This window comes from Pongo pygmaeus, chromosome 14, assembly GCF_028885625.2.
Source record: "Pongo pygmaeus isolate AG05252 chromosome 14, NHGRI_mPonPyg2-v2.0_pri, whole genome shotgun sequence".
NCBI classification, from domain to species: domain Eukaryota; kingdom Metazoa; phylum Chordata; class Mammalia; order Primates; family Hominidae; genus Pongo; species Pongo pygmaeus.
In genome coordinates this window covers 108,927,408-108,954,128 of record NC_072387.2, presented here as the reverse complement: position 1 = coordinate 108,954,128, position 26,721 = coordinate 108,927,408, and the positions used below count along the sequence as shown (strand labels likewise).

The 26,721-nt window shown below is 39.6% G+C and overlaps 1 protein-coding gene and 1 non-coding gene across 15 annotated transcripts in view; one reads left to right on the top strand and one right to left on the bottom strand.

Annotated features, from left to right (window-relative positions):
• The window catches only part of DOCK9 (dedicator of cytokinesis 9), a 295,897-nt gene that overhangs the window by 45,782 nt on the left and 223,394 nt on the right, over positions 1-26,721 (top strand). For 2 of the 14 annotated variants that reach the window (XM_054446002.2, XM_054446001.2), the window contains exon 1: positions 24,970-25,206. The exons of 6 other annotated variants lie outside the window; for them this stretch is intronic. In XM_054446002.2, coding sequence (XP_054301977.1) covers positions 25,045-25,206 — 162 coding nt within the window. In that variant the 5' untranslated portion in view covers positions 24,970-25,044. Of the gene's footprint in view, positions 1-24,969; positions 25,207-26,721 lie in introns of those variants that run through there. 6 more of the 14 variants (XM_054446021.2, XM_054446005.2, XM_054446007.2 and 3 more) reach the window with 3 other exon arrangements.
• On the bottom strand, positions 15,324-15,430 carry LOC129011967 (U6 spliceosomal RNA). The gene has a single exon (XR_008493483.1). It is a non-coding gene; the product is annotated as a U6 spliceosomal RNA (small nuclear RNA).

The following is a 26,721-nucleotide window of genomic DNA, read 5'->3' as shown; positions in this document are numbered from 1 at the left end:
TCATTAACCATGCTTTGGGGGGTCGTGGGTGGAGCAGGAGTCAGGAAGGGGTTGGTCCAATGCATCCTATTATGATTTGTGTCCTCCCTGCCTCCTAATTTCTCCACCCTCTGTTGTCGTGGACTCCTGTAGGATGGGACAGATCTTGTCTCTCCCTTGTCTGGTGCACAGTGGAAGTGCTTCATAAATGTTTGGTGAATGACATTTTGAATTCTGGGGGATCCATGAATGATTTATGCTGTCACTAAATCTGGTATAATGTTTGGATTGAGTTTTAAAGTAGAATGCTTTATTTATATGATCACCATGTACAAATTTTTTTAAAATTTATATATTTCTGACTATGATATTGTTGGTTTCTCAGAAAGTCAGCATCAGGATTTTTTTTTGTTTTTTTGTTTGTTTTCAATTTCCATTTGGGTCTTAGCAGTATTGATAGATTATTGCTCCTGCTGACTGTGTTATAAAAAGGACTTGCCTTGGTTTGGGCTGCTGTAACAAAATGCCATAGGCTGGATGGTTTAAACATAAACATTTATTTCTCACAGTTCTGGTGGCTGGAAGTTTAAAATCAAGGTACCTGCAGATCTGGTGCCTGGTGAGGGCTTTCTTGCTGGTTTGAAGATGGTGACTTCTCACTGTATGCCTACATGGGGTAGGGGTGGGGGAGAGATGAAGCAAACACTCTCTTGCCTCTTCTTATAAGGGCACTATTCCCGGGGCTTAGTCACCTCCTAAAGGACCTGTCTCCAAATATTACACTGAGGATTAGATTTCAACATATGAGTTTTGGGGAAACACAAGCATTCACTTCATAGGGAAATTATATGGCAATAGCTCACATAGTTAATATGCTAGAGGTAGGTACTGTTACTGTCCCCATTTGACAGATGAGAAAAGTGAGTCTTAGAGGAGTTAAGTAACTTGTTCAGGGTTACATGCCAGTAAGAAGTGGAGCTGGAACTCCTTAAATCAGGGCTGTCCACCCTCAGTGCTATCAGAAATTTTTAACTCCATAGGACAGTCCAGATAGGATTTTGTGTTCAAGGTACAATGGTACTCAGCCCTTAATGGTGTTACTGCGTTGATGGTTGAGCAAAGGGAAACACTCATTCTGTTACCAAGAATAGGCTCCTCTTCACCTCTTGTAGAAAACGTCTCTGCTAGGCAGAGATCCTTATGGGAATGAATTACTTCACTATATTTATACCACCTAGCATAGTGCTTGTTGAGAGAACGGTAACCCAATGGCATCATTTTGCAGAGAATAGCCATTGATGTTTTATTATTATCATTGATATTAAATTAAAATATTACACGCATGACTTTCTAACACATTTTCTTCTTTGTAACATTTTCCCACAGTTTCATTTAAGAGCAGGGTTTTCCTTTAGTAAAAAGTAAAGTAACTTTCAAGTATTAAGAAAGGAAAAAAATGGTTTTCTTCCCATGAGTCATGGTTGGCAATAGTGTACTTAAAAGTTAGATTGTAGAGCCATTTTCACACCCATCAATTATAGGTTTTATTTTGTGAGCTGGAGTGCCATGGCTTTTAAGACTCCTGCCTTATGTATTGTAGAGTTTGTGAACATAATTATTTTGTATACAAAACAATAAATTTTCTAACTTCAAAAAGTATTTTATTTACTGGACCTATTACCCAGACAGATGTTGTTTTTAGAATAGTGCCTTAAAAAATTAATCTGTAAAAGATGTTTTCTGACAGCTTTTGTAGTCTATGCTGGGTATAGTAAATGCAATAGCACAGAGTTTTGTTTAGAAATTCTCTAGGAAAGTAGGCAGAGATAAATCAAGTGGATTAAAAAGTTATTTAATGTTTTATAATCAGAAGATGATGTGGAATAATGAATGTCATGCAGCAAACATGCATAGCTTCCAAGACATCCATTAGATCTTATATTTGTGAGTTTTTCATTGTGCTTTAAGAAATTCTCATAGTGGAATTAGGAAGACTTTGGTTTATCCACAAATACTCAATAACTTCTAGGTACTACTTATCCTTCCCTTTCGTAATCCCCCTTTAAAGAATACACATGTGCACAGGCTGAGTGTAAATGTGCTTTCCCAAGACAGATGCCACAAATGGCACATGGGAAAACTGAAATCCTTTTGTTTTTCAAGGGACAGGATGTGAAATATTAGTTCTTCTTCCCTTTTATCAGAAGCTAGTTTTGAGTTGAAAGTGGCATAAGCCAGGAGTGGTGGCTCATGCCTATAATCCAAGCACTTTGGGAGGCTGAGGTGGGTGGATCACCTGATGTCAGGAGTTAGAGACCAGCCTGGCCAATGTGATGAAACCCCATCTCTACTAAAAATACAGAAAATTAGCCGGGCGTGGTGGTGGGTGCCTGTAATCCCAGCTACTTGGGAGGCTGAGGCAGGAGAATCGCTTGAACCCTGGAGGCAGAGGTTGCAGTGAGCCGAGGTCATGCCATTGCACTCCAGCCTGGGCAACAGGAGTGAGACTCTATCTCCAAAAAAAAAAAAAAAAAGTGGCATAAAGCCAGTTTTTCAGCTTAATAGTTATTTCCAGTTAATTATAAAGACTGGGATATTTTGATAACTTTAGAGTCTGAATAGATTCAAGCTAAAACAAGTGAGCGTAGTAAATCTGAGAGGCTGTTGTGTGAAAATATTGCCTTAAAGACAGACAATCCCCTCAAATCACTTTATTGATGATAATTGATGTACATTAAACTGCACATATTTAAAATACACAATTTGATAAGTTTTGACTATATACACATCTGTAAAACCATTACCACATTCAAGTTGATGTACATATTCATCACCCCCAAAGTCTCCTTGTGCCTTTTATGATCCGTCCTTCCTGTTCTTTCCTCATCCTTAGGTAATCTAACACAGATCTGTTTTCTGTTACTCTGAATTAGTTTTTATAAAAATGGAATCAGAGTATGAACTCTTTTTTGCCTTCTTCACATAATTTGAGATGCATCCATGTTGTTGTATGTATCAATAGTTCATTTCTTTATATTGATCAATTAATTTGATTATGTAGATATATACCGTAATTTATCAATCAGTCAATTAGTTTGTTGATGGAAATTTGGGTTTATTCCAGTTTTTGGTTATTAACAATAAAGTTGCCATGAATATTTGTATATCAATTTTTGTATGGATATGTGTTTTAATTTCTCTTGGGTAAATATCTATAATAGCAGTGGAATGTTTGGGTTGTATAGCTGGTAAATGTATACTTTTTACAAAACTGCAAGATTATTTTCCAAGATAGTTATACCGTTTTATATTTCCACCAGCAGAGTATGAGAATTTATTTGCTCCACATCCTTGCCAACACTTTGTATGGCCAGTCTTTAATTGTAGTCATTTAATAAGTAGGTAGGAGTATCTCATTCAGTTTTAAATTTAATATCCCTGATTAGTAATAATTTCGAGTATCTTTAATGTATTGCTTTCTGTGTGTTTTTTTTTTTTTGGCGAAGTGTTTGTTCCAGTCTTTTTTGTATTTTTTAGTTGGTTTTCTTATTGAGATTTGAAAGTTCTTTATATATGTGGATACAAATCTTTAATCAGGTATGTGATTTGAAAACCTTAAATCACTGGATTAAATTTTGTTTCTTTTGAATAATTTTCTTCTCTTTTTGCAATTTTTTATTTTAATGAAATATACATAATAAAATTTACTATTTTAACCACTTTTAAGAGTAGAGATCAATGGCATGAAGTACATTCATGTTGTTGTCTTTTTAAAAAATACTGTAGTCCAAAGTCATAAAAAGTCCATCAGAGTCTGAGCTCTATGAGGGCAGAAATTGTATCTTATTCTCAATTGTATTTGCAGAGCCTATACTATGCTTGGTACATACTAGGTCCAAATATTTGTTGAATGGACAAAATGTTTGTTTTCAGATTTCTTAGTTGTTTCAGTGTTAGTGTCTTAGCTCCAGCTGCTATTAAAAAAATACTATTGGCCAGGCACAGTGGATCACACCTGTAATCCCAGCACTTTGGGAGGCCGAGGTGGGCGGATCACGAGGTCAGGAGATCGAGACTATCCTGGCCAACATGGTGAAATCCCGTCTCTACTAAAAATACAAAAATTAGCTGGGCATGGTGGTATGTGCCTGTAATCCCAGCTACGGGAGGTTGAGGCAGGAGAATCACTTGAATCAGGGAGTTGGAGGTTGCAGTGAGCTGAGATCGCGCCACTGGACTCCAGCCTGGTGACAGAGCAAGACTCTGTCTCAAAAACAAAACGAAATAAAAAACCAACAACCAGATGGCTTACTAACTACAATGATTTATTTCTCACAGTTCTGGAGGCCGGAAGTTAGAGATCATGGTGCCAGCATGATTGGGTTCTGATGAAGATCCTCTTCCATGTTGCAGAAGGGTGACTTCTATTATATTCTCACATAGCAGACAGAGAGCTAGCAAGCTCTCTGGCCTCTTCTTTATATGGGCACTAAACTTACCCATTCATGAGGGCTTCACCTTCATGACCTAATTGCCTCCCAAAGTTCCCACCTCCACATACCATCACATTGGGATTAGGGTTTCAACATAAGAATTTGGTGGGGTAGGAAGCACAAATATTCCGTTTGTAACAGTATAATAGGGTTCTCTAGTGAAACAGAATCAATAAGATGTGTATGTGTGTATGTATATATTATACATCCATGTATCCATATGTTTCTTTCTATTTTAAGGAATTGGCTTAAACAATCATGGAGGCTTAAAAGTCCAAAATTGTGAGCCTAGGCTAGGCAGGCAGGCAGGCTTGGAAGGCTGACAGGCTGGAGACCCAGAGAAGAGCTGATGTTGCAGTTGGAGTTCAAAGTGAGTCTGTTGTCCGAATTTCTTCTTCCACAGGAAAGGTCAGTCCTTTTCTTAAGGTCTTCATCTGCTTGGATGAGGCCCTCCCAGATTATGGAGGGCAATCTGTTTTACTCAGTCTATTGATTTAATGTTTATCTCATCTAAAAATTACCTTCACAGAAGTATCCACATGTATTTGACCAAATATCTGGGTACTGTGGCCTAGCCAATTTGACACATAAAAGAAACCATCACAGTTAGGATATACTTTAACAAAAATAAAAAAACAATGCCTTATAAAGGATGGAAGTTAGGTTTACTCTTAGTCCAAGTGTAAACAGTTCAGGGTTGATTGATGACTCTACCATTTTGGGGCCCCAGGCTCCTTCTATCTTGTCGTTCTGCCATTTTCCACATAGTACTTCCTTGTAGCAGAAAAGGGAGATGGTATGGGAATGGTGTACTCCTTCCCATTTATGTGCATGACTTTAAAATTGCACACATCACTTAACATGTCCCATTAGCTTTAACTTTAACCATCCCATTAGCTGGAACCCGGTCCAGTAGACACACTTTAGTGCAAGAGAGACTGAGAAATGTAGTCTTTGGCTGGGTAGCCAGAGGCCCACCAGCACTGCTATTACTATATCAAAAGGGAAGGATAGATGTTGGGGTGAGGGAGGTATTCATCAGTCTCTGATAGTGTTCATTCATGTTTTGTGTTGCGTTACATTTGATTGGAGTTCAGAATGTTTACTAATATTAAGTCTGCTCATTAAAATTTGAGAGATTGAGAGTTATGACACAACTTAAGTTTCATAATTAATGTTATTGAATTTGACCTTTCTTCTGCATCTTAAAGCGTGTGTCTTGAGCAAACCTGCACATGAAAGTTGACATACCAAATGGGAAACTGAGACAGAAGACAGAAACACAGATTCAGAAACCCACCTCGTTAAGACTGTTCCACTTCATTCTTTAGGAAGTAGGTGACTGAAAGTTTTGGAGCAGTGTTAGAATATGACAGATTGGGGTAATGGGAAGATAATCCAGTGGTTCCACGTTGATTGCTGGATGACATCCAAATGCATCCATATGGCTTACAAGGAACTGCCTGTCTGTTTCACCTCAACTCCTGGCATCTACCTTTACTGCCTGTGTTCTGGCCACACCGAATAACAGTTCCTTCACTGTTCCTTATTATTACGCATCTCTATGTCTTCTAGCAACTCTGCTCACCATTTTTGTTACCTTTTTAAAATAGAAATTTGAAGATTAAGGAAAAGAGATAAAGGGCCCTTAAATTGGCGCCTACTCAGGTCCACCTATCTGTCTCTGCTGTTCTTTGAGTGCTGCGGTGTTTCAGGAAGTGTGCTAGGTATGTTCTTTTTGTCACCTTTCCATCTTCATGGCACCCCTGAGGGATATGCCATTATCTGTGTTTTGCAGATGAGGAGCTGAGGCAGAAGTTTAATGACTGACTCAAGGTTACAACAGTCAGAAACTGACAGAACCAGGAATTTTGGCTGACTTCTGAGCCTGGGTTTTTCCCACCACATATTGTTCTCTTTGGAAAGAAGGTCTTAGTCTTAAGATGATTAGTAAACACAGTATATCCGGGGGCTGTGGAATCTCTGGGAGCTTCAGCTTCGTGTTGGAGTTACATCTCTTTGGTGTGCTACTGGAGAGCTTTTACCTCAGTTACTTGGATGTGACCTGCTTTGCCAACTCTGTACTTATGTTGGGGGAAACTGGGGAAATGAGGGAGGAAGCAAATTTGGAATATAGTTTTAACCAGTTGGAATGAATTCATCCTTGACTCCTGAAAGCTTGTAATCTTCTTAATCTCTTTTCTAGTGCTGCTATTTTGGATATGAGGTATAGGATAGCAAATGAATGCTTTAGGGTTGTGTGAGGTGAACAGTATTAAAAATGTGCTTTTCTCTCATCCTGAGGATCTTCCATTAATCCACTAGATGGAGCAGCTGGTTTGAATATATTTCATGATTAGAAGTTTGAAGAAAAGACATGGTCTTCATATCAGAGCCATGTCACAGACCCCCTGAAGTTGGCCAGGCATTTTGATCTCTATTTTTTCCTCTCTAAATATAAAACTGTTATTTCTTCAGCACATCTATGTGTAGGGAGCATTTGAGGTTCTTCTGGGACCTGACAGAAGACCATCATGGTAGAGTAGAAAGAATTCTAATATGAAGTCTGGGGATGTGAGACTAGAAGTCCTAGTTCAGACACTTTAGTTCTTTGTGACTTTGGTCTTTAACCATCTTTAAGCCTCAGTGTCCTCACTTGTATCACTGTTGCAATAGGTGAGATATGAGATGTGCCTTCTACAGGTTAGGTATATTGGACCTCTGTGCCATCCCTTCAGACCACCTGCGCGATCAAAGATGCACGAGCTTCCGTTTTGCCTGACTTGAAACTGCACTCGCTGACAGTGTCTACAACATGGAAAATCCATCCCACTGAAGACTGGAGGGTTTGTTGACGGCATTAATTCATTTGCCTTTGTGATATTTCCGTCACCCACGGGCATTCCCGCTCATGCATGAACCCCTCCTTGGGGCAGTAGTTTCATTCCCTCACAGATGGTTTATTCTATTTTAGGGCAACACTGGTTATTAGAGTTTTTACTTATTGGTCCTGGTTGATCCTTCCAGAGCAACCCATGTCTTGTAATCTTATCTGTCTTTCATATTCAGATTTTCTGTTTTAGAACTAAGGTGGAATATTTGTTTTTTGCGTTCTCTACTACTGGTCCTGCCTGAATGATATGCTATATAAGAAATTAAACATGTTATCAAAATGCTTTTTAGTTTTTAGTTCTCACCTGACGGATAGGAAGGTGGCTATATATATTTAAATCTGTTACCTGTACTCAGATGTCTTAAAACATCATATGTCCTAGAATTTTAAGGTTTCATAACAAGGAACTATTCTTTAACAGTTGTTGACACATTTGTTCCTAAAAGCCAATGATGTCTTATTTAGACTACTGGAATCTGCTGCTAAGTGTTTAATGAAGTGAAATTAAAACTTCCATTTTTAGGTAGCTTTGAACTATGGGAATGTGTAACCTCACTACTCCTGATTTCTGTTAATTTTTAATTAAATACACATCTGCTAAATTAAAGACTTTCACATAGGTTGACATTCTTGTTGTTTGCCAAATACAAGAGTTTGTGATATTTGGAAACAGACTCTTCAAGTATTCCTTTTAAACTATACAGATTGGGTATTTCTAGTGGAAAGCTACAAAACACCAACTCTGTTTTAATTTATGTCGTATAAATTAATTAAGTTTTAGTACTTCCCCTTTCAGTTGAGGAAGAGGACCTAGCCTCAGCCTTATCTTTCCCAAAGAGGGGATTTAGGGGTGCGTATATTTGAATGAATTTTGGAATCAGGTTTTTTTTTTTTTCTTTTTTTTTGAGATGGAGTCTCTCTCTGTTGCCCAGGCTGGAGTGTGGAGTGCAGTGGCGCGATCTCAGCTCACTGCAACCTCCACCTACTGGGTTCAAGCAATTCTCCTGCCTCTGCCTCCCAAGTTGCTGGGACTACAGGCACGAGCCGCCACTTCTGGCTAATTTGTTTTTTGTATTTTTAGTAGAGACAGGGTTTCACCATGTTGCCCAGGCTGGTTTCCAACTCCTGAGCTCAGACAGTCGGCCCGCCTAGGCCTCCCAAAGTGCTAGGATTACAGGCGTGAGCCACCGCACCCAGCCTGGAATCAGTTTTAACAGTGTATAATCTCATTGGCACTCCTTGGACTGAAGCCACTTAGCATTAAAATGTACCTTGATCTCCTGGTGACCTCCAGTGACCCACATTGGTGACTCTGATGGGTTATCATTAGTTCTCCCCAGGAAATTTGAATCATCAGGATGTTTCTTTGGTTACATAATAGATTTAACCCAGGTACTGGCTATTATGAAATCAAGAAGCATGTCTTCCCAGAAGTGTCCTTGTGTATGTTCATTTGTGGAAGTTGGAGGAATCAAATCTCTCCCTCTCTTTAGAAGTGTGTTTTGGAATGCCCTAAGCAGGCTGCTGTGACATTAGCCCTTGAATTTACTCTGGTTCTCATCAGGAACATTAGGAATAATTCCTCCTCTTCCATGGAAGAAGGTGGAACATGAAGCAAGCCTGAAAACAAAAGCTTTACATTGACTGTGCGTGAACCACCTTTGCTGTTTTACAAGTTTTGCTAGGGGGCCTGGGATAATAGTGACACCTGACCCCTTACTGAACATTTTCAGTGATGCTCTTTGGCTCTGTGGTTTTATACTGCCCCTTTCAGTTGATGAAAAATACCTAGCTTAGCTTTAGGTTTCTCAAATAGAGGACCACATCTATATTAAGGAATCAATGTAACTACATAAAGAACTGTTAAGTTCATGTTCCTCAGAATCTTACGTGTATAAATACTTTATGATTTTTAATTCCTCCTTATATTATCCTCATTATTGTTAACAGGATTTAATGTGGCATGCTGGAAGGAGCAGGGATTTTGGAGCCAGAGAGCCCTGGCTCATATTTCAGATACCAGCTGGGTGACTTTGGTCAAGTTAGCTTATTTCTTTGAGACTTCATCTGTAATGGAAGAGTGTTCAGGTGACCCACATCTCATGGCTTAATTGGTTCCTGGATAACATTTGAAGTGATCTCTTTTAAATTCATAGACATTTCCTTGGCACAATGTTACAAATTGGGATTCTATTGCAGAAAATAATTTTATGCTATAAAAGCACCAGAAATTAATTTTAAAAAGTGATAATACTTATTTTTTTAAAAAACATCAATTACAGAAAATAAGATATTTATTATAAAGTCTATGTTGTTAATTTTTTTTGAGATAATTTACATGAGTTTTTAGAGAAAAATCTTCTTAAAATATGAATGCATTGAATTTGGGCTAAAGATTAGTTCTTTTCCTGTTAAACTCTGTAGGAAGCGTGAACATTTATCATCATCCAGCAATCAACAAATGAATTCAAAATCTGAGTCAGTCATTAAAAAGAAAGAATTTGCATGTTTTTGAATGGTAAGGTTAGTGTGGGGAGTGGTTCTGTCTTCAGAGTTCCCTTACTTGTACATTGTAATGATACCTGAGTTCAAAGTCACATTTGTTTTCAAAGTCAAGCACAATTTCAGTGATGTACACGATGTATTTGGTTGTATTTGATGCCAATGGTCAATTAGGCTTTGTGGTTTTATAATGAGGCATCGTTAGTCTGTCTTCCATGGCAATGTCACTATTAAGAGGCATTCCTAAAGAAAAAAAAGCCTGTTTCTTCACAAGAGAGAATTTTCTCAACTTAAAAATGTTATCTTTCTCTTTAATGATGTTAGCTAGATTTGAATGCTGGTACTATCCCATCTGTTCTGTTTTGAAGCAGTGAAACCATCTCTCCCTTAAGCTGGACATTTCTTTAATGTCTCTTACCAAACCTATTCTTAAGCATTTGAAACCTGTTCTGTAATCATTTGCTAACATGGTTTGGTTCTTAGGCTTGCTGTATTTATTACATGCAATTATATATATGTACAGAAACAAATGTTCCATTTTTGTATATCAGTGCATTGTGGTTTCTTATGATTTATTTCATATGCCTGTGACACTAGATTTTCTTGAAATATTTTCCTAGTCTTTTATTTTACAGCACTCTGAATTTTAAATGTATAATTCAACAAGTTTTAGTAAATTTGCACATTTGTGCAATCCTCACCATTATGTAATTTCAGAACATTTCAATTACTCTTGAAAGAAGTCTCATGCCCATTAGCAGTTTCTCTGTACCCCAACTCCAGGCAACCACTAATCTGTCTACAGATTTGCCTTTTCTGAACATTTTATATAAATGGAATCACTCAATATGTAGCCTTTGCATCTGGTCCCTTTTGAGATTTATCTGTGCTTGTAGCATGTATCAGTACTTCATTCCTTTTTATTGCCAAATAGTGTATTCCATTCTGTTGTCTGGATAAACCACATTTTGTTTATCCATTTACCAGTTGATAGACATTTGGTTTGTTTTCAGTTTTTGGCTGTCATGAATAATGCTGCTGTGAACATTTGTATACAAGTCTTTGTGTGGACATGTGTTTTCATTTTTCTTGGGTGGATACCTAGGAGTGGAATTGCTAGGTCAGGTGGTAGCTGTTTCCCAAAGTGGCTTTGTCAGCAATGTATGAGGGTTTTACTTACTCTACATCCTTGCCAACACTCACTATGTCAGTCTTTTTAAATTTTAGCCATCCTAATAGATATATAGTAGGATGTCATTGTAGTTTTAATTTGCGTTTTCCTAAAGAGTAATGATGTTGAACATCTTTTCATGTGCTCATGGCCATTTTCATATCTTCTTTGATGATCCTAGTTTTAAAAAATTGTTTATAATCTAATGTAATACAAAGTCAGGGTCAAGCATGGAAACAAAAGTTATTCCACTTATTTTAACAGAGATAATTAAATATAAAGAATTGTTATTAGGTATAAAATTGTTAATAAGTAGGTAAATGAAAAGATAAAAAGCAAACACTAAGATATCATAGGGGTAGTGGCTATAGGAAGCAGCCATCAACTGTAGGGCTGGGGGCAAACAGGGTGAAATCTGTATTAAATCTTTAGTAGCTTAGGGGAGAGGCCCCACAGAGCTGAAACCCAGACCTCTGAGGTGTGGGTGATGGTGCAGCTGTTTCTGAGGGGACTGTAACAAGGCTGGTTCTGTAAGTGCTGAAAAACTGTAGGCCAGATTCAGCTGCTGCACTAGAAGGAACTGCTGCTGCCCTGGTGAAGAAGTGTTGTTGGGGATGACACTGAGAGCTAAAGCCAGCAGGAAGCAGAGGGGAAGGAGCTAGTCTCCCTCTAGTGTCCCCTGGTGGCAGAGCCTAACAGAGAGCCAACTGGTAAAACAGAAATATGGTTTCAGAGTTACAAAGCTGAGTTTGGAAGGGTATGGTTGAAGCTGGGAGAGAATACCTATATAATTGGCCAGCCCACTCCTTTGAATATTCAGTATCTAGACCTATCCTCCTAAACATATTTTAACTTCCACACAACAAAAACTACTTTCTTTTCATCTAACAGAATGTAAACATTCTCACACAAGTGAAGATGTTCTCACCAGCTCCCTAAAATGTGGTGTCACAAAGTCTCATTAGTGTATCCGTCTCTGGGAGGTAGTCACATTACCTGTTGCTGGGCTTTGTTAATTCCTCCTTAAATTTAATTAAAGTTCTGCTTGAATGTTGTGTTATCCAGAGTTGAATTGTAGAGGTAAGTTTCAACAATGTTTGTGTAAATAATGCAAGAAGAAGGAGAAGAAATTGGTTCTCGTTCCCTCCCTCCCTCCCTCTCCAAAAGCAAGAAGGAAATATGCATATCTGCCACTTGGCACTAGTTGAGATTTGCATCTTTCTACTCCTGTTACCTGTTCCTTGTTTCCTTTGCACTCAGCCAGGACTTCATCTGATTAGGTTTCTGTACCTGAAGGTCTGAATTCTCAGTGGTCCTGCCTTTTTTTGGATTGCTGTGGTTTTCAGTTAACTTTTACTGTTGGAGATAGAAGTACTGAGAGCTGCCCTGATGAAGGAAGCCGTGGTCCTTCCTGACTCTTTGGGAGGCAGCATCCCAGGGTCCTCTCACCCCTACTGGCAGTGTATCCTCCTCATTGGCCTCTTGGCTAAGTGGCTTGAGGAGCCTAGAATGACCCAGTGGCAGTCTCACCTTCCAGTTCACTGGAAACATTGCTACCTCCTTTTAATAGCTCCCTTAAAATCAGGACCTCTGTACTAGCAGGGATGAAAACCAAAAATTTTTAGAGTGGGTTATTAGGGTAATAGTGAGAGGGGCCACTCCTACATCTTCTATTGATTTCTGGACCAATGTCTTCTTACTTTGGGGAGACAGGTGAGTCAAAGCATGTACTGTGTTGTGTGAGACAGAACTCCATCTTTCAGAATGTTGCCTTACAACTGTTGTCTTCAGTAGGCTGTGCCATTCTTCCACTGGGTCACCTGCTTATAGATGATGGGATATGTAGTGAGACTGGTGGATTCCAAGTGCTGAGAGATGGCTCAGAACTGGCACATTCAGTGGTTTTTCAAATTGCAGGCCATGAGCCACGAGTGGTCCTGAAAACAGTTCCGTGAGCTATACCACTTTCCTCCCTCCCTCTCTTCCTTCCAGTGAACTGTAATAGACCAGAGAGGCTGGAATAGCAATTAATATTGTATGACACAGGTTGTAATTGCAATTGTATTTTTGGAAATATTTTTACACACATTTACCGTATCATGACTTACAATGAATTTCTCAATATGGTTCATGGTGACAATACTTTGAAAGCTAGAGGTCTAAAGAGACATTTGACCTTGCGGTTCCCTTATCCACAGCCTCTGGTGGTTTAATGCGTTCATTCCTCAGTAGCACTCCACGTGGTGTTCGCATTGGCTGCAGCCCTTCAGTGGGCCTGAGCATGAGGATGGGCTTCTGTCAAAATCTTGTTTCCTTGCAACAAGGTCCAAAGATGGCCATTATGAGTGGGATCACATGTAAAACTCAACTTTTAGGGTTGTTTAGAAGATTAAAATGAGGCCGGATGTGGTGGCTCATGCCTGTAATCCCAGCACTTTGGGAGGCTGAGGCAGGTGGATCATGAGGTTAGGAGTTCGATACCAGCCTGGCCAATATGGTGAAATCTGTCTCTACTAAAAAATACAAAAATTAGCTGGGCGTGGTGGCGGGCGCCTGTAGTTCCAGTTACTTGGGAGGCTGAGGCAGGGGAATCACTTGAACCCAGAAGGCAGAGGTTGCAGTGAGCCGAGATCACGGCACTACACTCCAGCCTGGGCGACAGAGTGATACTCCATCTCAACAATGACAACAACAACAACAAGATTAAATGAGACCGTGTGACTCAGTTCTGTGCTCAGTATTTGGAATATAGCAGGAATTCATTCCCGTGTTAACACACTGTTAAAGGTACTCTGCTAGAGTACTCTGTTAGAGGTGCTCTGCACTGTGCTCTTTATATAATGTTTATCTTTAGGTTTTACATTTAAAATTTAAATCTCCTACATTGTTGAGATGACTAGACTGGCTTAAATAGAGCCGATTTTTAAATATGAATAAAATTTCATATCCCCTATTAACCTTTTTCCATCCCTCCTCTGATTTTTTTCTCCAATTGGTATTTTTTTCTTAGATCTTGAGAACTTTGTGGTTAAAGCAGAGATGAAAATTTTGTGGGAAAACATCTGCAAAATAAATTTCTTTGAATGAATTGGGATAGATGGCTTGACTCTCAGGTCCAGACCTTGCCTAACATAATAAATGAACCAAAGTTATTGACCAGACAAAAGGTTTCCCTTAAGTGCTCTTTAATTTTAAAGCAGAATAGCTTTAACCGGCTCTTGATGAAGAAATCATCTTATCATTCTTAGCTGTCCTCTCTTCTGCATATGTAGTGCCGGGAGTGCTTTTGGGCATTTGCTGTGTTAGGGTAGTGATATGTTTCGGAAAGATAACGGTATTGAAATGAGGGTACTTTCAAGAGAAATTCAACTTTGGATTGATGTACCCTCTGATATGTGCTGTCTTGTTTTTAAAGAAACACCTTTATCAGGATATGATTCATCCATCATATGATTCATCCATTTAAAATGTTCAGTGGTTTTCAGTATATTCAGAGTTGTGCATCAATCACCATAGTCAATTTTAGAACATCTTTATTTCTTCCCAAAAGAACACTGGACCCCTTAGCCATCACCCCGGAACTCTGCTCCACCCAACCCCCTAGCCTTAGGGAACTGTTAATCTGCTTTCTGTCTCTAGAGATTTACCTGTTCTGGACATTTCATAGCAGTGGATTCATGCACTGTGTGATCCTTATGCCTGGCTTCTTTCACTTAGCATGTTTTTAAGAGTCACCCATGCTGTGGCATGGATCATACTTCATTTTTTAAAAATTGGTATATAATATTTCATTGTATTCTATAGTTGTTTATCCATTTATCAATTGATGGACATTTGTGTTGTTTCCAATTTTTGTTTATTATGAACAGTGCTGCTAAGAGCATTCATGTATAAGTTTTTGTGGGAACGTATATTTTCAACCTTGGGCATCTAGGAGTGGAATTGCTGGATCATATTGTAACCTGGGTTTAACCATTTGAAGAACAGCCAGACTATTTTCCATAGCGGCTACCCTGTTTTGCATTCCCAGCAGCAGTGTGCGAGGGTTCTACTTTCAACCCATCATCACCAATACCTGTTATTTTGATTAGCAAAGCTGATCGAATTGGTATACCAATCCAATTGCTACACCAATACTTGTCTTTTTGATTTTAGCCATCTAGTGAGTGTGAAGTGAAAGTTCATTGTAGTTTTGACTTGCATTTCCCCAGTGATTCTTCACTTGCTTATTGTCATCTTTTTTTTTGTCCTATCTGTTTTGTTTTGTTTTTGTTTTTGTTTTCTTTTTAATATAGAATGCTTCATGAATTTGTGTGTCATCCTTGTGCAGGGACCATGCCAGTCTTCTCTGTATCATTCCGATTTTATAATAGTATATGTGGTGTCGAAGCAAGCACCTATTTGTTTTTAATTGATGGGGAGGGATAGCAATAATTGTAATCTGTCCGGTTTTTATGTGGAGGATAGTTTCTCCTACATTTCCCCACTTCTTTGACCTAAATTCACATAAACATCAAGGAATGTTTGATTGAAGTAACACTCTTTTAAAACATAGTTACAGTTAAGTCATAACCCAACTGGCTGTATATAAAAGAGAGTCTTGTGAAGGTTCAGAATTTTGTGTCTTTGTGAAAAGAAATTAAAACCTTGTAAGGAGTCAGCTAAAGAATGTAAAGTTTTATGAGCTTCCATAAACAGGGAAATATGGAATGTCTAGTTCCATTTAACCTGACTATAAGCCAGGACAAGAGAGTACATATTTTATTTTGTGTCTTTTTACACTGCTTTTAAAAAAAACATAGGACTATTTTGAAAAATTGCACTTTCCCTCCTATATTTTAGAGAGGTAACCACATTAGTATCATTATTACTTTTGATTAATCTAATTGAAAATCTCACTAAATTGCAATAGTTTTTAAAAAGTCAAATTCAAATCTTATGTATGTTTTATGTTTTCCTCTTTGCCCTCAAGGAATATTTCTTCATGTTGAGACAGCATTTCTATACTGCCACAATGACAGTAAAAGACTTAAAACAGTCAGCTGCTAAAATGTAAGATAAAAGTAACTGATGTATGTAGAATCTGAATTTTAGTCTCTTCACATGTTGGAACAACTTTTCAACAGCCATAACTCCATATATGAAGAACATGAACAGTTTCAACGGTGTATTTGTGTGCAAGTTATACTTTATATCTCTTTTATTGTTTAAAGTCAGTATACCCTGCCATTAAGTGATCTTTTTGGGTGTCTGCCTAAAATAGAATTTCCTTGGGAATGGCTGGTGGAGGCCAAGAAGAGGTCCTTGAGTTCTGACTTCATTATGCCATTGAGTTTGTCCTGCTTCCTTGTTCTTCATCCAGTGTCTAATTTACAGTGGGGCCGTGGGTGCTTCCTGCGCTCATGTGATCCTTGGTGCCATCAGCCCTTGCAGATGTGTTCACTGATGCTCGACGGCTTTGCCAATGGATGTGCTCTTTGGCAGCTTTTTATATTTGATATGGCATCAGCATTTATGGATTTATTGGTTTTTCTTTAAAGAACTGAGCTCCCTCGGAAACCATGGTTTTGCTCCATGACCTCCTGTAACAGTAATTTAAGTTGCCACTTCTGGCAGGTTCCTGAGCTGAGGGGTCAGTTGGGCCTGTGTACATTGTATTTGTTCATTCATTTCATGGTTCTCAATGAAAGGAGTGGAGGTTGTCTAGGAATCAGAAATTTAAATCTCAGCCATCTTTTTTTCTATGATGCTGTATAGTTGGAAGGGTTTTCCTAGGAAGTGCAATGCAGTCATTCATCGCTTAACAGCAGGGATAATTCCTGTAGCTTATCTTCTCTTTGTGAGGGGCTGACAGGCCAAGGGAGAGAGGAGGAGAAAAGACCAGTTCCCATCCTCGTTTTTCTGGTCTTACACCTCACCTGTTTCTAGAAGTGATAGGAAAACAATGCCCAACAAGTTGGTTTTCTATTTTTAAAAAATATGGTAAGATATCTGTAACATAAGATTTATCACCTTAACTATTTTTAAGTGTACACATAAGTGATACTCAGTACATTCACATTGCTGTGCAGCCATCATCACCATTCATCTCCAGAACTTTTTCATCTTCTGAAACTGTAAATCTGACCCCATTAAACTCTAACCCCTTATTTCCCTTCTCCCAGTGCCTGGCAATTACCATGCTACTTTCTGTTTCTGTGAATTTGACTATTCTAAATACCTCAAATGGAATCGTGCAGTATTTGTCCTTTTGTATCTGGTTTATTTTACTTACCACAGAGTCCACAGATTTCATCCATGTTGTAGCATATGTCAAATTTCTTGCATTTTAAGGCTGAATAGTATTCCATTGTGTGTGTAGATACCACATTTTGCTTATCTGTTCATCCACTGATGGACATTTCGGTTGCTTTCGCCCCTTGGCTGTTGTGAATAATGCTGCTATGAACGTGGGTGTGCACATCTCTCTTCAAGTCTTGCTTTCATTTCTTTTGTGTCTATTCCCAGAGGTGAAATTGCTGGATCATACGGTAATTATGTTTTATTTTTTGAGGAATTGCCATACTGCTTTCCACAACAGCTGCACTATTTTACATTCCTACCATCAAATAAGCTGTTTTTCTTAAATGTTTCTCCCTTTTGAAGACCTGATGGATTGATTTTTAGAGACAGGGTCTCTCTCTATCTCTCAGGCTGGAGTGCAGTGCCACAGTCGTAGCTCAATGCGGCCTTCGATTCCTGGGCTTAAGTGATTTTTCTCGCTTCAGCCTCCTAAGTAGCCAGGCCTACAGGCTTGTGATATCACATCCAGCCAATTTTTAATTTTTTTTTTTTTTATAGACTGGGGTCTTGCTATGTTGCTCAGGCTGGTCTTGAACTCCTGGGCTCAAGCAGCCCTCCTGCCTCAGACTAAGTGCTGGAATTATAGGTGCCAGCATTTCTGGCTGACCTGTGTTATTTTAAAAGCTATTTAACTTGGTCTCCTACCAGAAAAAGGAAGATTCTCTCATTTCTTTTGAGTGACTGTGGTCTCTGAAAGACCGCCCCCCCGCCCCCGTCCCCCCGCGGATGCTTGCTCCCTAGAGCTAGGTCTGGTTGTTTCCACTTCCTTTCACTTGGTCACTCATTGAGCTTGCCAGTTGTTAGAGCTGCCCACAGAGACTGGTTGCCACCCTGACATACTAGCACCAACCTAGAGAAACCTGTGTTCTTTTGCGTTCTCTACTTTTGAGAACATTTAAATAACACTATTAGCAACAGACCTGACTCCAATATTTTATGTGATCATAACTTTAGGGATATATTTTTAGCAAAAATATTTTACTTCACAGTGGTCCAGGCAGAAGGAGTACAGCTCTGAGCTCTCGCAGGGGTCCAACAACTCCTGTCCACACTGTGCCCTCTGGACCTGCCCGTCACCTTTGTTCACTTCAAGGTAACTGGCACTAGACATCTCAGAGTGTTCTAACTCTCTTGTGTATTGAGATGGGGATAATAGATGATGGATAAATTTAAATATGCAATAAGTCGAAATTTTGAAGATTATGTTCCTGAAATGCACAATGGTAAGAGTTCACACTTTTATTTAAAAGGTCCTTATTTAATAATACTTTCTTAATTTCCATTATTTAAAGTCTTTTTTAAAAAATTTTAAGTTCTGGGATACATGTGTGGAACGTGTAGGTTTGTTACGTAGATATACGTGTGTCATGGTGGTTTGCTGCACCTGTCAGCCCATCATCTAGGTTTTCAGCCCCGCATGCATTAGGTATTTGTCCTAATGCTCTCCTTCCCTTTGCCCCCTACCCCTTGACAGGCCCTGGTGTTCAACTCCCACTTATGTATGAGAACATGTGGTATTTGGAGAAAAACCTGTCTTTAATGGTCATTGCTGAAAGCTCCACTCCTTATTTTACAAGCTATCTTAACTCTTTTTTCATGTTTCAACATCCCCATGTCCCTCTTTTTTTTTTTTTTTGAGACAGAGTCTCACTCTGTCACCCAGGCTGGAGTGCAGTAGCGCGATCTCAGGTCACTGTAAGCTCTGCCTTCCGGGTTCACGCCATTCTCCTGTCTCAGCCTCCTGAGTAGCTGGGACTACAGGCGCCCGCCACCACACCCGGCTAATTTTTTGTATTTTTAGTAGCAACAGGGTTTCACCGTGTTAGCCAGGTTGGTCTCGATCTCCTGACCTCGTGATCCATCCACCTTGGCCTCCCAAAGTGCTGGGACTACAGGCGTGAGCCACTGCGCCCGGCCTTCCCTCTTTAAATCACTTTTTCAACAAAAATAAAATTTGTTGTTTGAATTTGCTAGATCTGAAATTCTCATGTATTTGAATTTTGCATGAGATGCTTGTATTTTTAGAAGAATTACCCTACTTTTAGTCTCATTATCAGGGAAGAAAACCATTTAATTTGGGACAAAAGAAGAAGAGAGACCAGCATTTATTGAGCATGTGGTATATACTAGGCTCTGTGCCAGATACTCTAATTACATTTGATTATATTGATTGGTTATAAAGGGAATGAGGCATTGAGAGACCAACTTACATAAGGTTTCTTTGCTCAGCGGAATTCACTGCCTTGATTTATGAAATATGGACTGTCAGATATGGAAGTAAACTTTTCAAATGGACTGGCTATCATAATGGCATTTAAATAGAATGAATGACGTGTTAGACTGAATTCTATCCGTCCTGCCTTTACTTACATTTGGTGAAGTGTGCTGTATCATGTATGAGGTATTATCATTGTGTGAGATCTTCCTTTCAGCCACTGCGGAATGAAGAGAATCCCTCTCCCTTCCTGGCCTCCTAAGATAGACTCCAGGTCTGATATATAAGTAGAAGACTTATATCTGTTTGAAATACAGTATTAATTCCAGTTTATAGTTCTAGATTTTTTAGGTGTCACCCTAGATTCCTCTTTATTCACATGTTTCTAGGAGAGTAGTAAATACATATACCAATCAAACTAATTTGTCTGTTGGAATACATTTAAAACAGAAAGTCGGCAAAGAGAGAGCTGTAGGTGGGAACAGCAGCTCCAGATGCTTAAGCTTTGCGGGAGCTCAAAGCTTGGGACCTGTTAGCTATGGTCTCAGGCTGCATGGCTGGGATTTGTTATGACCACCAAGTGGGCTGGCAGGTCTTAACCTGAATTTATTTTCTGTGCAGGCTTTCTGCGGGGTTGTACAGCCTGGAGCCCCTTTCCCTGGTCTAAAATGCACACCCTGAGGTAGCCCCAGCCACCTCCCATGTTAATGTGGTTTAGTATATTCCCGAGAAGTGGGACCAAAACAATGTTCAGAAATTGTTGAATTTATCAAGCAAGGTGCTGTTTTAGGTTACACAGTAAATCCTTTGTGAAGTATGAGACAATAGGTACTTACATATTTCTAGCAATTTCTTGTTGAGTTCTCTCCTGTTACCTTATTTGAACTTGACAACCTATTGGGTGGGCAGAGTAGGTGCCATTCTCCCCACCCTCATTCTTAAATTTTTTTTTATTTTTTGAGACAGAGTCTCACTCAATCACCTAGGCTGAAGTACAGTGGTGCCATCTCAGCTCACTGCAACCTCCACCTCCCAGGTTCAAGTGATTCTCCTGCGTCAGCCTCCCCAGTAGCTGGGACTACAGGTGCACGCCACCATGCCTGGCCAGTTTTTTGTATTTTTAGTAGGGTTGGGGTTTCATCATGTTGCCCAGGCTGGTCTCGAACTCCTGACCTCAGGTGATCCACCCGCCTCGGCCTCCCATAGTGCTGGGATTACAGGTGTGAGCCACTGTGCCTGACCTCCCCACCCCCATTCTTAATAGCAGCTTTGAGATAGAATTCACTGTCGGGGCCACTCCACAGAAATGGGATGGATCTCCTCCACTTGGCCACATTTGCTTTAGATACTGAGTCAGCTGACATCACACCCACCCCAAGAGGATGTGAAATATAATGAGGCTTTCTGGGGAGAATAGGACAGCTCCCAAGAGGTCCTAAAATGGCTTGAGAGAGCAGGGAAAAGAGACTGGCTTGGCATTTTTTTTGTGATGATTATGGGGGGATGGTGTGCAGTGAGGGTTCCCATTGAAGGGTTTGAATTTACTGCTGGTGTCATAAGGGGGAGCCACCTGAACTTTCCTCTCTGCCTGCCCAGATGTGGACAGAAAGGGATGAAGGAGGAATGAGGTTTCAAAGCATCACAAGTGTAGTCACTTTTTAAAAATTACATTCACATGCCATAAATGTGTTCAATTCAGTAGTCACAGACTATATATGTGTGTATAGATTATATATACATTTGAGAATATATATTAGAAACACTGTCTAACTTCTGAACATTTTCAGTACCCTAAAAAGAAACCTCATACCCACTAGCAATGACCTTGTATTTCCTGGTCTCCCTAGCCCTCCATAATCACTAATCTGCTTTCTGTCTCTCTGGATGTGTCTGTTCTGGACATTTCCTTTCAGTAATACAATATGGGGTCTTTGGTGCCTGGCTTCTTTCCTTCACATAATGGTTTTCAGGCCATTTGTGTAGTGGCATGCATCAGTACTTTGTTGCTGCCTGTGATTGAATGATACTCCATTGTGTGGATGTGCCATACGAGTTTGTCATATTAAAGGATGATTCATTTGGAACATCTGAGGGTGAGATGGTAGGAGAGTCAGGTGTCAGTATTAGCAGGAGAGGAAGACATGGGCCTGCATCTCAAAAGGGATTCAAAGGCAGACATTTAGTCTTAGGAGCTGTATAAATTAGAAGTGACATTTAAAGATGGGAGAGTAAATGTGATCTCCAAATTGAAATATATACTCTTTTAGGTGGCTGCTCTGGTTGCCAATAGACACCATTCATCTATTCATGTCCTTTGATGAAATTCATGGTAATTTTCAATTTAGAACAACTCAAGTTCATTCTGATACAGAAAAGTCAGTGAAACCAAACATACCTTTTGAATTACTCATTTTGTCTTGCTTCTATTATCATGAGACCTGTTTCTGAATACTTCACTCTAAATATTTTCTGTTGCTTTTCAAGAGCCCACTAATTTTGTTGGTTGGAAAATGATTAATACTTAAAATTTGGCACAAGTTGCTTCAATGTGTATATGTCTTGGTCCATTTTCTGCTGCTATAACAGAATACCACAAACAAGGTAATTTATAATGAACAGAAATTTATTCGTCCCACTGTTCTAGAGTCTGGAAGATGTAAGAGCATGGCAGCAGCAGCTGGTAAGGGTCTTCATACCACATCGTCCTATGGTGGAAGGTGAAAGGTGGAAGGAAAAGAGAACACGCAAGAGTGAGAGAGAGAAAGGGGACTGACCTCATTCTTTTATTAGGAACCCACTCTTGAGAACACCATTAATCAGTGAGGCTCTGCCCTAATCACTACTGGAAGGTCCCACTTCCCAGCACTGTCCATTGAGGATTAACTTTCTAACTCATGAACTTTGGGGAACACATTCAAACCGTAACATTTTATTAATTTATCTCCAGAAAACATTGCTTTTTCCTTTGAATGAGTTAGGAAATTGTTTCATTCTCTCTTATTGTTTTTTTAAAATTTAGCTTTTACTTTTATTTATCTTTTTAGCATTATTGAGGTATGATTGGCAAAATTGTATAAATTTAAGGTATACAATATGATGATTTGATACATATTGTGAAATGATTACCACAATTGAGTTAGCTAACACACCTATCACCTCAGTTACCTTTTTTCTTTATTTTTTTGTGGTGAGACCATTTAGACCAAGCTTGTCCTACCCGCGGCCCTCAGGCTGCATGTGGCCCAGGCTGGCTTTGAATGTGGCCCAACACAAATTCGTAAACTTTCTTAAAACATTATGAGATTTTTTGTGATTCTTTTTAAGCTCATCAGCTATCATTAGTGTTAGTATATTTTATGTGTGGCCCAAGACAATTATTCTTCTTCCAGTGTGGTCCAGGGAAGTCAAAAGATTGGACACCCCTGATTTAGAGTCTTGTTTTAAACACGAATGGAGGGTTCTAAAAGTAGATCAAACAGCATATACCAGTAGCTTCCAATTTACTTGGTTATTTCTAATTCTTGGTAAAGTTCAAACATAATCTTTTGTATCTCAAATAATATTCCCTGGCTTCTGCAGGCAGGATGTCTAAAATATGTCATAAGAATAACAAATTAATTTTACATTTCCAGGTACTCTCTTTATTTCTGTGAATGAACTATTGCTTTTAAAGCTATTTCTCTTGCTGTATAGGAGTCAGGTTAATTGGTAGATTTTCTGAATTCTCAAAACTGACATTTAACTTATGTGTTTAGTGTTTTATAGTCTCCAATATTCAGTTTCTGGGTAGGTGAGTTTCTAGTTGTTTATCTGTCAGCATTGTGATTTCGCATGAAGACTCTCCTAATGTCACAACTTGGGTGTAATATTGAACCCTATAGCTCTGTTTTCACAGAATCACCCTTTGGAAGTGGAATGCTCTACCCCAGAGGGTCATCCTGTTTTTTGCATGTGGCCAACATCTCCCCATCTTTGATCTTGTACAGCTATCAGACACACTTTGCATAAAAATACAGGAGAGAGAATAAGCCTAGATTTTTGCTTTTCTGTGGGGCCCAATGGCTAAACTACTCATAGAAAACAGACATTGTGGGATCACATGCCTGGATGGTATTCCCTACAGGTATGATTTTACTACATGCACGAGTTTATACAGCCCCCAGGTACTCAGTCAGTTAATTCACTCTAACTTTCACATCTATAGAGAGAAATGAAATTATCTGTTGCCTTGTGAAATAAGGAATAATATCAGAGCAGATTTTAAAAGATTGATCACTTTTTTCCTAGTTACATATTGTGGCTGGGAAAGGTTTTCCTGTATGTGCAGCATGGTCTTTTTATATAGTTAGTCTTTCATTGTTGAAGAAGGAAAATGGCAAGAGTCAGCTTGATATCATATCATTGACAAGCTTCCCTGTTAGCCATTCCCAGAGATTCACATGAGGTAGTGTAGTGTCACTGAATTCAGTCTACAGTAGAAGGAGTTGGATTACTTACACACCAAACATAATCATGTTGACTGTGAGACCTCAGCATGTATTTCCCATTGCATACTGGAGTGCTGCTTCAGAAGGCATGCATCTAGCCAGACTGGGTAGCCCTTTATTCATGTTCTCATTTGCATCTTTGGGTACCAGAGACGGGATAATCCTTTTAAGCAGTGCGATCTTGCTAGCCCTCTCTAGCAAAGAGTAGAGGTGGGCTGAAGTCAAGATCGACACAGCAATGTTGTGTTCCCTTGTGGTTTGCTGTCAGCAAGCTGTTACCCATACGTGCAAAAGGTTGTTTGAAGTGGGCTTGCATGTGTTTCCATAGCAGCAGTCATCTTAGAGATTTCACTCGTTTTTTGGACTTTTTTTTCCTTTGCTTCTCTGTTTCCCGCTGATGCAGGATTAAATAAACAGCATATTTAGGTCAAGGAAAGAGATGTTTGCTAATATAGATGCTAGGCTAAGCATTCTGGGAGAGTGATTTCTTGCAGCAGATGAACATTCTTTGTGCCTCCCAGCAGCATCTGCAGCAGTGTGGCTGTCTGGCACTGTCTTTTTCATTTTGGGCAGGTTCTGAGATTCAGAACAATCCCAAGCAAATCACAGGAGCCGGCAGTTTTCCAGTAGCCACATGTAAATCTCCTGCTTATTTGTTCTTTGGTATTAAGAGTGAAGCAATCAGCTAGAAAAACGATACTTTAAAGGTTTGGTGCATCCGAGGTGTGTCATCTTGTGTTTGCACCACCCCTCCTGTTTTACACTCGGAGTCTGGATTTTTTGTCAGGCTGTTGAGCAGGAGCGGATTCTAGTACGGCAGCTCAGAGCTTCCCTTCTGTTCCGGTACCGGTGACTGCTTGTCATGAAGATGGTACAGTGGGAGCCTGTTTCGGAAAAGCCAAGGAAGAGGATGTGGAAATGGAGTAGAGATTGCTAAAAAACTGAACATCCACACCTTGGGGATGGGTTGCACTACTAGTGTGATTCTGTTTAAAGGCATCCGCACCGTTTTTGAAAGAAACTGTGCTTATATGTGCAAACAGCAAGGAGAGAATAATGCCCTTGAATATACAGCATACAATTGGACAAAAGAAGATTCAGAACTATTGATCTCCTCCTGGCTGGTAAATGCTATCTTGCTTAATTAACAAGTAGTTTAATGGTGTTAGAATAAACTAGTCTTTACTTATAAAGCAAATATATTTATTTGAATGTACTTATATGTATGTAGTCTGTGTGTATAAATGGGTAATTAGTGGCCTTAAGTTTAAATTGTGAAGTGAGTGTTTGTATGTGTGAGAATGCCATGTATTCATCAAAGCTAAATACAGAGAAAGGAATAAGATATTTTATTAAAGAATAGTTTTCTAATGTAGCTTTATCAGCTTACATGTTCTTGGTATAGTCCTAGAAATAATATGTGGTAAAGTGTATATTTAGGGTATTATATATGTGAACCCTTTCCCAGTGATAGTGAATTATTTAGCCCCTTTACATTCCAGTCTTCTAGTTGGCCAGGTTTTTCTTACTAATGGCTTATGGCCAGTCCTTGATGCGGGGGGAGAAATTTAAAGGGAGCATGAAAGAAAACTATGATGGGTATGAGACAAATATTTATAGTTTTTTTTTTTTAAAAATCCAGCTACTTAACGTGTTTTGGGGTGAAGGGTCTTGAGAGTGAGAGGAAGTGCAGTTTGACATGACACTTCTGTGTTCTGTCCCTTTATCAGGCATGAAGAGGTGTCAAGTCACAGATGGGTGTGCCTCTTGTGGCCTTCCCACCAGCACCAAGTTTGTGAGGAGCCACATATGGGTCTCCTCCTCTCTCAGGATGCCTTGCCATTTTTCCTTCTGTTCTTATCACAGCTTTTGTCAAAATGAGTGGGGACAAATATATCTCAGAGTTTCTGTGTGTGTCTTGCCAGCAGCTGCTTGGTACAGTGAAGCATGCAGAAACGCTGAGACCTTTCCCGGCTGGTGAGGCTACCATCTGAGACTGAGAAGGGGGTATTGGCATGCCATATGCCCTTTTGATCAGATTGGGTGGTCCCAGCCTGCGGGAACCCAGAGAGAGGATGCATTTTATGGAGGGTCTTATGTTAGCACTCGCAATATGTGGGAGGAAGAAAGGAGAGCATCACTCAAGGCATCAGATGCATTTTGCAAGTCAGTGTTATGTATAGTTGGAATTTAAGTGGTGTTATATTAACTGTTAAATATTTTAAGCTCTGAGGTATTTTGGAATATGCTTTTGCGAATAACTGGTGTCAGAGATTAGAAGGACTAGCTCCTTATAGCTCTCTGTTCCATTAGTGTATCCATAACCAGACAGCCCGGGACCTGCTTGGGCCAGTAATGGCAATGCCCCTCCCATGCGGCAAGCTTCTGCTCCCTCAGGCCAGACTGACTTGTCTTTGGTTAACCTGACTTTAAGAGATTCTGCTTGTTTTTCTTTTCTCTTTTATTGCCTGGGGGAAGAGTAACCTGCCAGGGGCTCTGTCAGAGCTCTGGGTTTGGGATTCTAGAACACTGCTGTCATGCATCCTGTCAGCTGCTCTTTGCCCACCACTCTTGCCTGCACCAGCAGGCCGTCTGTGCATGTGGCAGAGGTGCTGCTGGATGGAAAGATGTGCCCTCTC